Source organism: Musa acuminata, chromosome BXJ3-11 (genome assembly GCF_036884655.1).
Source record: "Musa acuminata AAA Group cultivar baxijiao chromosome BXJ3-11, Cavendish_Baxijiao_AAA, whole genome shotgun sequence".
NCBI lineage: Eukaryota > Viridiplantae > Streptophyta > Magnoliopsida > Zingiberales > Musaceae > Musa > Musa acuminata.
The window spans coordinates 81788-95398 of record NC_088359.1 but is presented as its reverse complement, the minus strand read 5'-3'; the positions used below and the strand labels follow the sequence as shown (position 1 = coordinate 95398).

Genomic DNA, 13611 nt, shown 5'->3' with positions numbered 1-13611 from the left:
CTTCAATTCATTTATATCAATGTTTATGGTCCTATTGCTCCAACATCTTTTGGTAAGCGTCACAGTTTTCTAACTTTTATTGATAATTATACAAGAAAATTTTAAAATTATTTCTCAAGAAAAAAGGAGAAGCCTTTAGTTTATTCAAGTAGTTTCAAACTTTGGTGAAGAATGAAAGGAGCTTCTATATTAAAACTATTTGCTTCGATCGAGGTGATGAATTAACCTCTCAAGTATTTGAAGGTATGGTGGAGAGAAAGCAGCTTCTACATCAAAACCATCCTCTCCGATTGAGATTTTGGTGACTAACATGGCATTTGACATCAACTAATAATACCATATTCTCATCAACAAAATGGTATAGCAAAGAGAAAGGATAGGACAATTCTCAGAACGGTGAGAAGCATATCAAAAATAAAAAACATGCCTAAAGAAGTTTGGGCTCAAGCAATAGCTTATGCTATCTATATTCTATATCCATATCCTATATTGAGTTTGAAAAATAAGACTCCACAAAAAGTATGGACTAGAAAAAAATCAAATGTCTCACACTTCAAGATCTTTGGATACATTGGTTATGCACATATACTTAATCAATGAAGAACCAAGTTAGATGACAAGAGTTCTAAATTCATTTTTGTTGGATATGATGCTAAATCCAAGGTCTACAATTTTTTTATCCTAACAATTTAAGGGTTATTATAAGTAGAGATGTGGAGTTTAATGAATAAGGTACATGGAATTGGGAGAGCATGAAGAACTACATAAAGATGTACAAAAGTAAACAGAATTTGAAATTGCTTCACCACCATTATTGACATCATTATCATCATCATATTCTTCTTCTTCTTCTTCTTCTTTGCACAACTATCTTCAAAAAATATCTCAACACCTCAAAGGATAAAAAATCTAAGAGATTCATATGAAGAAATATATAGATTACATCTTATTTGTCTACTTATAGATAGTGAACTACTTTAATATCAAGATGTCATGAAAGATAAAAGGTAGAAGGATGCTAACGATTGAAGAGATCAACTCTATTAAGAAAAACAAAACTTGAGATTTAGCATCACTATCTCAAGGATAAAATCTTAAATTAATGGTGAACTACAAAACTAGATGGTGGGAAAGGATTACAAGCAAAAAAATCTAACAACGACTATTATAAGGTATTTTATCTTGTTATTTAAATAAAAATTATTAAATTAATTACATCCATTGCCTCACAAAACAATTGGTCAATGTATCAAATAGACGTTAAATTTATATTTTTTAATGCTTTTCTTGAAGAAGAATTATATATATAGAACAACTATTGGGTTACATTAAAAGCGGGCATGAAGAGAGTTATTAAGTTAAAAAGGTTTTATATGGCTTAATGCAAGCACCAAGAGCATGAAATGCTAAAATTGATTTATACTTCAAGCATAATGGTTATGACCAATATCCTTATGGAAGTTTCCTTTATAAGAAGATAAACAAAATTATAGATATCTTACTTGTTTGTTTGTATATAGATGATGTTGTAACTCACTTATGTTTGGAGAATTCAAGTAAATAATGGTTTAAAATTTTGAAATGATTGACATTGCGCTCATGTCTTATTTCCTTGGTATTAAACTAACACAAACTAAGAAATATATAACATTTTACAAGACGTACATGCAAAGGAATTTTTCAAAAGATTAAAGATGGAAGATTGCAAACTCGTTAGCATATTTGTTAAATGTGGTATCAAACTTTCAAGATAAGATGACGATGATATAATTGATCCAACTTACTTCTAAAACTTAGTAGGAAGTTTAGGATATCTAACTTTCATAAGATCAATATTTTATATAGAACCAAATTAGTAAACTGATTTATGGAAGAACCAAAATCATATGAAGACCATAAAAAAATTATATGCTACATCAAAAGTTTTATAACTTATAATTTACTATATTTATTTTATATTAATTTTTTACTTATTAGCTTTTTTGATAGTGATTAGAGTGGAGGATCGAAAAAAGGACAATTAGCTTTGTATTTTATATGGGTAATACTGTTTTTACTTTATACTTAAGAAGTAATTTATTATGACATTCTCTACATGTGAAGTGATATATATAGTGGTATCATTATGTACATGCCATGTTATAGGGCTAAGGAAGCTCCTAAATAAAATCAATTATGAAAAACATCAAGCTACAAAGATAAATATTGATAATAAGTCGATGATTGCATTGGCCAAGAACATGATCTTCCATGAATAAAGCAAGCATATTGATGTTCACTTCCATTTTATTCAAGACCATGTTATGGAGAAGAAAGTTTCATTAGGCTACATCAAATCTGGTAATCAAATTACGAATATTTTCACCAAGCTCTTTAATTTAGATATATTTTTCAAATGAAGATATCACTCGGAGTATGTGATAAAAAATAAATTAAATTTTTGTGGGTGTTAATAGAATTAAACTTAATTAAAGAGAGGATTAGAATTTTTTTCATGATCATATGAATGAAAATAATTATAATATCTAGAATTTAGTGAGAATAAAGAGATTACATCATGATAAAATTATCATGAAGAAAGATATTATAAAAATAATAAATCATAAGTAAATTAGATAGGTTATATAAATATACCCTTAACAATTTAAGCCTTGTAACTCTCATCTATAATCCTATAAATAATTAGGATTTATCGTGATAAAATAATATATATATATATATATATATATATATATACTTTTCTTTTAAAAAAATAAAATTTTACTTACCTCTTGCATCATTCCTCAACTCTTCCTCTTCAATTTTTTTATCGCTTCTTTACTTTTCCACGCCAGGAGGCATGTAGCTATCGTTGCCTCTACGTTTAGATGGCAACACTTGGTACTATGCAAGCTTGATCATCATGACGTTGCTAGTTTCTTATTATCATGCCTGAGGTGGGAGTAAATTAATGCAGGCGTTCGAAAGCACGGCTACTTGTAACATGATTTGTTAGTTCCTCGAAGGAGAACAATAGGGCTACATACCAAGGGACCAGTTAGCCAGTACTCATCTACTCCACTTGGAAGAGGGAAGGAAATAAGCATGGTGCATGTTTATGACTTACATTGCTGGAAAGCCAGTTGCTTTCTTCCACCGTCCCTCATTGGTGAACACAAAAGCACTTGGTGCAGGTGCAAGTGTGAATTGTTTGATGAGATACTATGTCGAAATACTTGACTTAGTTCAAAAGCAATCAATTCTTTTTGATCAACATGTAGAGGGCTTAATAGTAGATGGAAAGTTACAAGGCAGTGAATAAATTTCGCATGCACGCATATATATCAGAAGATTAATGCCTAGACCAAAAACTAAGTATTGTACTTCAAGGCAATTAGCTGAAATGATAATGCAAAGGGACTGTTATGTGATCATGCAAGAATAATGCATGAGAGTTTTAGAAGAATAACATATATATATATATATATATATATATATATGAGAGAGAGAGAGAGAGAGAGAGAGAGTGCCTACCCCAAGGTCCTCCAGCTCCTTCTTCTTTGCTAATTCTGTATCAATGACTCCCTCGGCAGCGCAACTCCTCCTCTTCTCTTTAGTCATCCTCGGGTCTCCTGCAAGTGCAGCCACATGCAGCAGTTGCTTCTCGCGGTCGAGAGCTGTTCACTATCCGGACTCCGACAGACGAGGAACAGAAAGTAAGTAGATAGAAAGGAAGGCCCTACTGCTTGCGATTGTTCTTAATTTGCCTTTGCATCTCGTCTGAGCCTTTGAGGCGCACCTGTTTCAGCCGGAGCATGCGAGTATGGTGCCTTCGGAGCCACACTCTACGGTGGGGATGTCTCTGCAGCATCAAAGCTCTACAGAAACGGCGTGGGTTGCGGTGCATGTTATCTGGTACTTGACAATTCGATTTTAGTCCGAGTTCATGTTCTTTGTGCATTTCTCTCTAGTCAGCATACCTTCCAATCCCTTGATCACTACTAGGTCAGATGCACGATCAGAGGATACTGTTCCAGAGATGGGGTTGTCGTCGTCATCACCGACCATGGAGCAAGCGACAGTGCAGATTTCATTCTTAGTCAGCACGCTTTTGCGAAGCTGGGTCGAAGCGCCTCCGCTGGCGCCGCCCTTTTGGCTCTCGGTGTAGTTGACGTCCAGTACCGCAGGTGTGTGTTTTCTTACTGCATGGTAATGATCACCGTCACATATAGTTTGGCGGATGGTGACCGCAGGCCGGCCATGGGGTTTTCAGGGTTCCTTGCAGCTACCCGAAGAAGAACATTACATTCAAGATGGATCACAGCAGCGACTTCCCGTACTACTTTGCCGTCCAGATATGGTATCAACAAGGAGACCGGGATATAGTCGCCGTTCAGCTATGCGAGGTGCTGTATGATAACACAACCTTCACCAGTTGATTCGTAGCATAAGAACAAATAGGTGGTCGGTAAGAAAGCGTCATTTCTGTCTGGCTGCAGACGGAGAGCTTGACGTGCAAGCTGGTGGATCGGAGCCATGGAGCGGTGTGGGCGGTGGCGATGCCACCGAGAGGGCCTCTCTCGGCGAGGATGCTGTTGAGTGGAGACGATGGCGATGTAACCTGGCTGGTACCGCCCAACGACGTACCGGAGGATTGGAGGGCGGGAGCCATGTACGATTCCGGGATACAAGTGTACTCCTAATGCTGCTTTTTTGCTTCGTCACATTGAGACCGTGGCCATGCGTGTACACCTGTTTGCTTTACGGAGGGAATCAAGTCGAGCACTCTCCGTGCAATGTGAGCTTGCATTGACTACTGTGGTTATTTTGACTTTGTGATGAGTCTCTCTTCCTAATACCTCATATTATATTTGGCATTTGAATAAAAAAATTAAATTAATAAAATCACACACTCCTCTTTATATATATATATATATATATATATATATATATATATATATATATTATAAAAATAGATTTTGAAATGATGATTTATGCACTATATAATTTTGTTAGTGTAGAATTAAGGCGTTTCGAGGCATGGCTGTAGAACGTGCTGCCCAATTACCACAAATTTGTTCTCCAACCGTATTCTACTAATCCATGTTTGCCTTATTTAGATTAAGAGATTAGAGCTCCAAGCCTTCGCTTATTGTTTACACATACGGGGGAACGTTTCTTTTATCACTAATGTTTATTCCGCCACGTAGTCGTTTGTGGCTGTGACTCCGAATCAAATTGCGCTGTAGCGGTTCCGTAGGTATTTCCATCTCCATGAGACGCATCTCGGCCCGGCCCATTTTATTCGATAGGCGACAGGGAGATGAAGAGATCGTGCCACGTTGGCATATCGGACGGCATATCCGCTATCCGTATAGTATTTACATTATATATATATGTATATATATATATGTATATATATGTGTATATACACATATATATATATATATTTATATATACATATATATATATATATACATATACGTATATATATACACATATACATATACATATATATATACATATATATGTGTATATGTATATGTATATATATATATACTCTTTTTATATTTTTGCGTCGGCCGTGCGCTCAATTTTCCCTCGCCACACGTGCCGGCAATTAGGGTTTTCTTCCCTTGGTCCGCACGGAAACAAACTCATCTAACTGGTTGGGTTTTCCGACTGCCACCGCCGCCTCGTCCTCCTCCTCGCTCTTGATTGCTCGGAGGTTGTTCTGTTCCTCGCCTCTTTCTCGACTTCTTTCCTCTGCTTATTGCTGTTTCAATAACCGATCGTAGAGCCTTTGCCCATTTTCTTCAATTATTGGGTCTTTCTCCTGATGGTATTAAGTTTTTCTGTAGTAAGCGTCGGTCTTTCTTGCGCATGATGGCGGAGGTGGTGTTGATTGAGGATATAGAAGCATCTGCTACGCGCCTTGGAATCGATCTTTCCTCGGTTGATTTGGACTCGATCCAACTCCCTCGTGGGGAAGATTTTGGAATCAAAAGGTTGTGTAACTTACCGTGACCCTAACACAATTATCTAGAGGGATCTCTTGCCTTTTGCGCAATGTTGTTTGTCTAGTGAGTTAATTTGTTCTTTGAAATTGTTTCTTTTGCAGCGATGATGATGATGATTTATATCAAGAGGACCCTCTCGAGTTTGAGGCTGGATTTGGGAACATCATTGTGGTCGACAATCTGCCGGTTGTGCCGCCAGAGAAATTTGAGAAGCTCGAAGGTGTCATCCGCAAGATATACAGTCAGATTGGCACAATAAGGGAAGGTGGAATTTGGATGCCAGTTAACCCAGATACACAGAAGACTCTAGGGTATTGCTTCATTGAGTACAATACTCCTCAGGTAATTCATTTCAAACTTGAAAGTGGTTGCTTCTGATCTTCACATGATTTGGGTGTTAGACGTACCAATTATTTGTTCTGTGGTAGGCACAAGGACTTAGCAGGTGAGAAGGTGTTGGTGTTTTAATTTGTTTTTTTGTACATCTGATAACATTTACACTCTGTTACAGGAAGCGGAACTTGCAAGGGAGAAGACAAATGGGTATAAGTTGGACAAATCACATATATTTGCTGTTAATTTGTTTGATGATTTTGAGAAGTACATGAAGGTTCCAGATGAGTGGAAGGCTGCTGAAATTAAACCATACACACCTGGGGTACTTTAGTTCCTTTTCTTTGTGATCTTGTTTCTTGATGATTGGCTGCCTAAATTAATTCAGATTATACTCAGCAAAATATGCCAATCTTATTGAATAAGAAACGATGAGCAACCTTTTCTAGTGGTCGGCTGCTTTTAAGGTTCTTCCAACATCATTTCTCCAATTCATTTTCAGGTCATGAAGCTAGCAGAATTTAGGAGAGAGTTTGAGTCTTTTGTTTTGTGTTTCCATTATACTGAGAGACCGTTATTCTTTTTTATTAGTTCTTTTGGCACTCTCTTATTAAGTCTTGCTCTGAAGCTAGTAATTATTTACTTACCTCCAAGACAACAGAGCAAGAAACACCTATACTAACCAATGTTTCTGAATACAGCAACAGAATTGTGATTGTCATTTTTTTACCATTTGTCAGGCTACCTCACTAGCAAACAGTAGGCAGTAAACTTGGAGTTTAATACCTAGGCAAAAGGTTGATGTGTGTTTTTCACTTTAAGTGCTTTGTGCAAGTAGTTTATTACATCATAATGGTGTGAAAGATGTGTGTTAATATGGTTTGCTGTTCACATGTTCCTTCTTCAACTATAGTTCAATGTACCAAAAAATTGTTTGTTATTCATTATGTTTGGGATGAAGTAGGCTATGAGCTGTGTTGGCATGATCTGATGAATTGGAAAGAGATCCTTCAAATGCAGGGGTGTGGTAGAGGCTGGGAGAATTCTTTTGGTTATTGTTATCGATGCTTATTTAACATAGTTATAACTTGGAGTGAGGGAGGGAGGTTATGACAGGGAGGTTGTGACCTGCTTTTTCATTGTTCAAAGTGGTTATGACCTGCTCACTGTGGGGACAATTAATTTTCACAAATTTAAGATGTTACTTAGTATATTCACACACTGAGAAGGAAAGAGAAGTTAGCAAACAAACATATTTGGCAAATAATTATTATTTTTATTAGCTTCCACAGTAATTTAGCCAAAAAATGCTTCAATAGCATCATTTTATTTATTTTTTCACAAGTGTTGGGCTATGAAGCACAAATCAAGTTCTGATGAAGGTCGATATCTTACAAAATTTTGCAAATTTGTCAACAACTTAGGTAGGTCCTGGACTTTCATGAGAACCTTAGTTGAGAGGTAGACAAATATACCTTATGTTTTGCAGTTCCTATATAAATCACAAGTGACCCTCTGGTATTCCTTTATGCCTGCACTATGCATCAATATGCATCCCAGATACACAGCATTGATGGGCGTATGCAACACTACTTTGTTAATTATATAGATGAAGTGATGTGCGCCTAATGTATCTTTTACAAATGTTAAGAATGTGTGATGGGCTTTATTCATTTAGAAATGGGCAATTGATATTGGATTGTTTTACAATAAATTTTAGAATTGATGAGGATGTTCAATAAGAGCTGTTTTTGGTGTTTCGAGTTAGCTAGTAGAAGTGACCTCCCAGCTTTGTCAATATTATGGTGGGGTTAGTGTGTTCATTGTGTTCATATAAGTTGTGGTTTCTGTGTCAAATTGCATTAAAAAAAGATAGTCATGTTATTTTGGTGCTGAAATAGTTTTTGATGTTGATACACCACGAGTTTTTTTTGTGTGCTTTTCATAATACTTAACCTTACATTTTACTGTTTTCTTTGATATATATTTTTATCTTACATCTTATATAAATGGTCCAGGTGCCACTTCTGTGGTGTGACTGGATGTGTGTTTCTGGCTGGATGCGTGTTGTTGTCTAATGCATAACTTATTCTGAATGTGATGGATCATTCTTTTCGAAATTGTGTTGTTGTCTCATGCATAACTTATTCTAAATGTGATGGATAATTCTTTTTGAAAATTGTACTACTACAGGAAAATCTGCAGCAATGGCTTACTGATGAGAAAGCTAGGGATCAGTTTGTTATCCGTGCAGGTTCAAACACTGAGGTTTTCTGGAATGACCCCAGGCAATTAATGCCTGAACTTGTCCATCAGCGTCAGGTAAGAACATAAGTTCATTTCATTCAGGTGGCTGCACTTTCAAAATAAAGTATGATGAAAATTTTTTTCTTTGGCAGAAGTGAGTTTTTACATACTTGTGTACATGCATATACACATAATATATTGTAACTATCATGCTTTGTTGTTATTATTTTTAACTTATGGCCATCGCCATAATTTTTTTTCATCTTTGATTTTTGCTGCTGGTACTTCTCAAACTTTAACCTTAGCCAGATTGAGTTTGCAAATGAATTAGGGTGTTCTGCATCCTAGTAATGGTATTAGATAAAATGGCCTCTACTAACAAAACCAACTACAAGTGCTACATGGAATGTTGCATCCATGCCCGGAAGCCATGTTAGAAACATATTCATGTGACTGAGTCTGATTCTTTATTTGTAGTATTCCAATATCACCCAGTATCAGCCTTTTAAAGAAGTGGACCTATGAAGCCATCAATAATTCACATTCTTACAGCATTATGACAAATTTTAAAAAGATCTTATTCTATGCCCTCATATTTACATTGGCTACTTGCCAAATTGGATACTTACATAGACATCTGCATTGAATTCTTGTGCATCTGATTAAGCAACACTTTTGTGTGTGTGTGTGTGTGTGTATACATATATGTATGTATATATATACATACATATGTATATACATATATGTATGTATATATATACATACATATGTATATATAAGGTGGCTGTTATATGTTTTAATTGTTTTTTATACTTGTCCTACAGTATTGGACTGAGAGCTTCGTCCAGTGGTCTCCTCTTGGAACATACTTGGCCACAGTGCATCGGCAGGGTGCTGCTGTCTGGGGCGGTGCTACTACTTTTAATCGTTTGATGCGTTTTGCCCATCCTCAGGTCTGAACTTCTCATAATATTTTCGGGGTTGCTTCGTTTAATGTTTTTAATGTGCTTGAGCTGGACGTCATAGTGACTAAAATGACAGGTGAGGTTGATTGATTTCTCTCCTGGTGAGAAGTATCTTGTGACATTCAGTAGCCATGAGCCCAGCAATCCTCGTGATACTCATGTAAGAAGTCATATGACTTTGTTGTCTGCTCCTTGTTTTGTTTTAGTCATCTTTGATTTTCATGCTTTTTATTTCAGAGGATTGTGATCAATATTTTTGATGTGAGAACTGGAAAATTGATGCGAGACTTTAAAGGAAATGTAGATGAATTTGCAACTGGTGGAAGCGGGGGTGTCTCTGGAATTTCATGGCCTGTATTTAGGTGGTGTTTAATGTTGCAGATATATATATATTTCCCCTGATTCAGTGTGTTGCGTAAACTATCTAAGCTGTTGCTTTGCTTTTTCACTTGAATGATTTAGGTGGGGTGGTGGTAAAGAAGACAAATATTTTGCAAGAATGGGAAAGAATGTTATCTCCGTTTATGAAACTGAGACGTTCACACTTATTGATAAAAAGTCCATGAAGGTTGAAAATGTTGTGGACTTTAGTTGGTCTCCTACTGATCCTATACTAGCCCTATTCGTTCCGGAGCTAGGTGGTGGTAACCAGCCTGCCAGGGTAAACAGAACTTCTATTTGGATTCTGTTGCATTAGTATTTAGTTTGTTAAGCTGATGATTAATCTTATCACCAGGTTAGCCTTGTCCAAATACCTGGCAAAGAGGAACTTAGGCAGAAAAACCTCTTCAGCGTCAGTGACTGTAAAATGTACTGGCAAAACAATGGAGAATACCTGGCTGTTAAGGTTGATAGGTATACTAAAACGAAAAAGAGTACATATACTGGTTTTGAACTTTTCCGTATCAAGGAAAGGGATATCCCAATTGAGGTCCTCGAACTTGATAATAAAAATGACAAGATAGTGGCCTTTGCATGGGAGCCCAAGGGCCACAGGTTTGCTGTCATCCATGGAGATGGTCCTCGGCCTGACATTAGTTTTTACTCTATGCGAACCACCCTGAACATCGGTCGGGTCTCAAAGCTCACAACTCTCAAGGCCAAGCAGGCCAATGCACTCTATTGGTCTCCTGCTGGACGCTACATAGTGCTTGCTGGCCTGAAAGGTTTCAATGGTCAGCTAGAGTTTTACAATGTTGATGAGCTAGAGACAATGGCGACAGGCGAGCATTTTATGGCCACTGACATCGAGTGGGATCCCACTGGAAGGTAAGTGTTCTGTGCATGTTAGGTCTGTGTGAAAAGCATTTATGTCATACTTGTTACACTTAGTGTGCATTTCGCCTGTTGTAGATATGTTGCGACTGCTGTCACTTCGGTCCATGAGATGGAGAATGGATTCCATATTTGGTCCTTCAGTGGAAAGCTACTATACCGGATATCCAGGGATCATTTCTATCAGGTGAGTGTGTGACTTCTTTATGGGAAGGGTATTTTTCGACTTAAAGGGTGTTGTCTAACTTGGAGAATTTTCTATTCAACAACAATGAAACAGTTTGAGTGGCGCCCTAGACCACCTTCCCTCTTGAGTGCGGAGAAGGAGGAAGAGATTGCAAAGAACCTGAAGAAGTACAGCAAGAAGTATGAAGCAGAGGACCAGGATGTCTCCATGCAATTGAACGAGCAGGATAGGAGAAAGAGGAAGATGTTGCAGGAGCAATGGAACGAGTGGGTAACCAAATGGAAACAGTTGCACGAGGAAGAGAGGCAGCTGAGGATAGAGCTGAGGGACGGGGTGGTCAGCGACGAGGAGGAAGAGTATGAAGCCAAAGAAGTGGAAGTCGAGGAGGTGTTAGACATTACGGAAGAGGTTGTCGCCTTCGACTTGGATCAAGAATAACGACTCACAAACTTTCTTGTAAGGTTGATTAGGACTCATGCTTCTTGAAGCAAGAGAATGTCTTAATCGAATCTATTAAGAGGATTCCATGAAATTTTGGTTCCCTGGATTTATTCTGGTTTTGATATTTTTTCCTCGTGTTGTTAGTTTTAGCTGTGGTTGGACAGCACTCCTGATCAAATGCTTAGCAATTTTTAAACTTTGTTGTTTTTAACGTGTTGATTGTACCGTTGGATGTCACATTTCTTTGTCTCTGTTCTTCAGTGGTTGATCATTCTGCCATTTAAATGATTAAATCAACATCTTGCTGCCTCCTTTTTCTTTGATCGGAGAGCAGAATCATTGTCATTGCCACCAGATTCATGTTCTGAATACAAGAGAGCATGCGCAAATCTTGGGAGGATGAACACGGGCATTATGGACTGCCGAATCCTGGTAGCAAATTTAGAGCAACCAGGCTTCTTCGAGGATGATGAACAGAATGGTAGTATCGATTAGTGAGGGTTGTTTTGGTAAAGATGAAATCAAGACAAGGACTGTTGGGTAAATTTTTAGCAATTGGGCTGCATTATTGGGGAAGATCAATTCAAAGACACAGTCAATAGACAGAGTGGAGCTTTTGGGGAAGATGAACACAAAGGCCCGTCCAATATTGGAAGTAAATTTATAGCAATCATACTCTCATCTTTTGGGAAGATGAACGCATGCAATGTGGACAAGGGTGGCTTGGGAAAGATGAACTGGTGGTAAATTTATGTATCTATCGGACTCTTTCATCTTTGGGGAAGATGAGCATGAGACGCAGGCAATATGGAGTGTCTAATACCACAAGTAAATTTATAGCGATCATCATCCTCTCGTCTTTGGGAAAGATGAACACAGAGGCAGACTGAATAAGGGTTCTCATTTTCGAGGAAGACGAGCACAAAGACGATAAATGTGGATAGGAGGGAGCTTTGGGAAAGATGAGTCGATTATAAGCTGTCCAATGCTAGTAGTCGATTGATAAGAATCGGACTAATGTATTCGGGAAAGATGAAAACAAAAGGCATTATGATCTGTAAATTTATAGCAATCAGACTCTCACCATCAAAAATAAGAAGATAAAACTAATCATCAGTATCTCGGCACTTGGTTATCCTGTACGATGGAGAAGGTGGGTGATGATTTGAAAACGTATATGATTTGAAAACATATATGTTTTTTAATATACTTTTGTACTCTTAAAATCATTTGAATGAATGTAAGCTTGAATATTTAAAATTAATAAAGTTTTTTTTTTAAATTATTCTTTTTTCATAATTTATTTCATCACGATTCTAACAAAATGATATTAGGGCCAAATTATTAAAGATGGCTATGGACGGACGTATCATTTATTCCCTATCCCCTGTCTCACTAATGACTATAAAAATTAGATTATCATCTTCTTCACTGTTTTTGTTCCACAACTCCACCACCTTTCTAAATCACTATTTTTTTATTTTTATTTTTTAAACACTATATCCAAAAGAGTAAACACCGAGAAACTGACGTCGGTGCATGGAAACAGCACAGGTATTTGAAGTACTTCATTGCCCTTGATAGTTTTGTTGATCCCATCAACCTTCAGCCCGCATAAAGGATGGATCCGAACCATCCATGGATCCGTTGCTGAGCTAAGAGGAGAGATGAAGACAGCAACGAAGAGCATCCATTTGCTACTCGGACGCACGGTTGCCGAGGCGACAGTCGTCCTTGTTCCACCCTGAGCCATTCGGGGCTCAGACGTCGCCGCCGTGTGTGGCCATCCGGCATCCAACTCCACGGCTGCAGCGTCGGTTTCCTCATCTCTCATCTGACGCACCAGCTGCGGTTGAGCAACGCATGTTGCGAAGCCATCCATCGCGTGTTCTCATACTCCGATCCTGTGCTCAGTCGTCTCTGTTCTTCTCCTTCTCATTCTCCAATCTTGACGCCGTTGCCACCGGAGTCTGGAAGCCTGATGGAAACGCAGGACCGACTCCCATCAGCTATTGAGCACCGTTAACTCATCAAGGACGAATAAACTAAACCTACACAAACCAGAGGAGATATTAGAAGATAAACTTTTAACAGGCTGATCTTAAAAGGTCGTATTGGATTATTATTCACTTTTTTTTATGGTGTCTCTTCTTGGTAAAAGCTA

General features: G+C 37.6%; 2 protein-coding genes across 3 annotated transcripts; both read left to right on the top strand.

The window, feature by feature from the left end:
• The first annotated feature begins 3523 nt into the window (after positions 1-3523).
• LOC135652859 (expansin-like B1) lies at positions 3524-4728 on the top strand. The gene is made up of 5 exons (XM_065174165.1): positions 3524-3695; positions 3788-3894; positions 3985-4166; positions 4253-4385; positions 4479-4728. The coding sequence occupies exons 1-5, from the start codon at positions 3557-3559 to the stop codon at positions 4680-4682; spliced, it is 765 nt and encodes a 254-aa protein (XP_065030237.1). The 5' UTR covers positions 3524-3556; the 3' UTR covers positions 4683-4728.
• An 828-nt stretch (positions 4729-5556) lies between these two features.
• On the top strand, positions 5557-11557 carry LOC135653058 (eukaryotic translation initiation factor 3 subunit B-like). 2 transcript variants are annotated; one of them, XM_065174503.1, is made up of 12 exons: positions 5557-5707; positions 5841-5987; positions 6101-6341; positions 6511-6657; positions 8526-8654; positions 9404-9532; positions 9621-9704; positions 9782-9906; positions 10007-10205; positions 10281-10813; positions 10898-11006; positions 11100-11557. In XM_065174503.1, exons 2-12 carry the CDS (start codon positions 5863-5865, stop codon positions 11442-11444), a joined length of 2166 nt encoding a protein of 721 aa, XP_065030575.1. In that variant the 5' UTR covers positions 5557-5707; positions 5841-5862; the 3' UTR covers positions 11445-11557. The 2 variants fall into 2 exon arrangements, with proteins under 2 accessions (XP_065030575.1, XP_065030574.1); XM_065174502.1 differs by having other exon boundaries at positions 5584-5707; positions 5845-5987.
• Positions 11558-13611: the final 2054 nt, after the last annotated feature.

What these genes read in the sequence shown, in the direction of transcription:
- LOC135652859 (XM_065174165.1), top strand. Translation starts at nt 3,557, where the DNA reads ATGACTCCCTCGGCAGCGCAACTCCTCCTCTTCTCTTTAGTCATCCTC. An exon ending in GTTGCGGTGCATGTTATCTG is followed by an intron (nt 3,895 to 3,984) that starts GTACTTGACAAT and finishes GATCACTACTAG; the next exon opens with GTCAGATGCACGATCAGAGG. An exon ending in TCGCCGTTCAGCTATGCGAG is followed by an intron (nt 4,386 to 4,478) that starts GTGCTGTATGAT and finishes GTCTGGCTGCAG; the next exon opens with ACGGAGAGCTTGACGTGCAA.
- LOC135653058 (XM_065174503.1), top strand. Translation starts at nt 5,863, where the DNA reads ATGATGGCGGAGGTGGTGTTGATTGAGGATATAGAAGCATCTGCTACG. An exon ending in ATTTCATGGCCTGTATTTAG is followed by an intron (nt 9,907 to 10,006) that starts GTGGTGTTTAAT and finishes TGAATGATTTAG; the next exon opens with GTGGGGTGGTGGTAAAGAAG. An exon ending in GTGGTAACCAGCCTGCCAGG is followed by an intron (nt 10,206 to 10,280) that starts GTAAACAGAACT and finishes TCTTATCACCAG; the next exon opens with GTTAGCCTTGTCCAAATACC.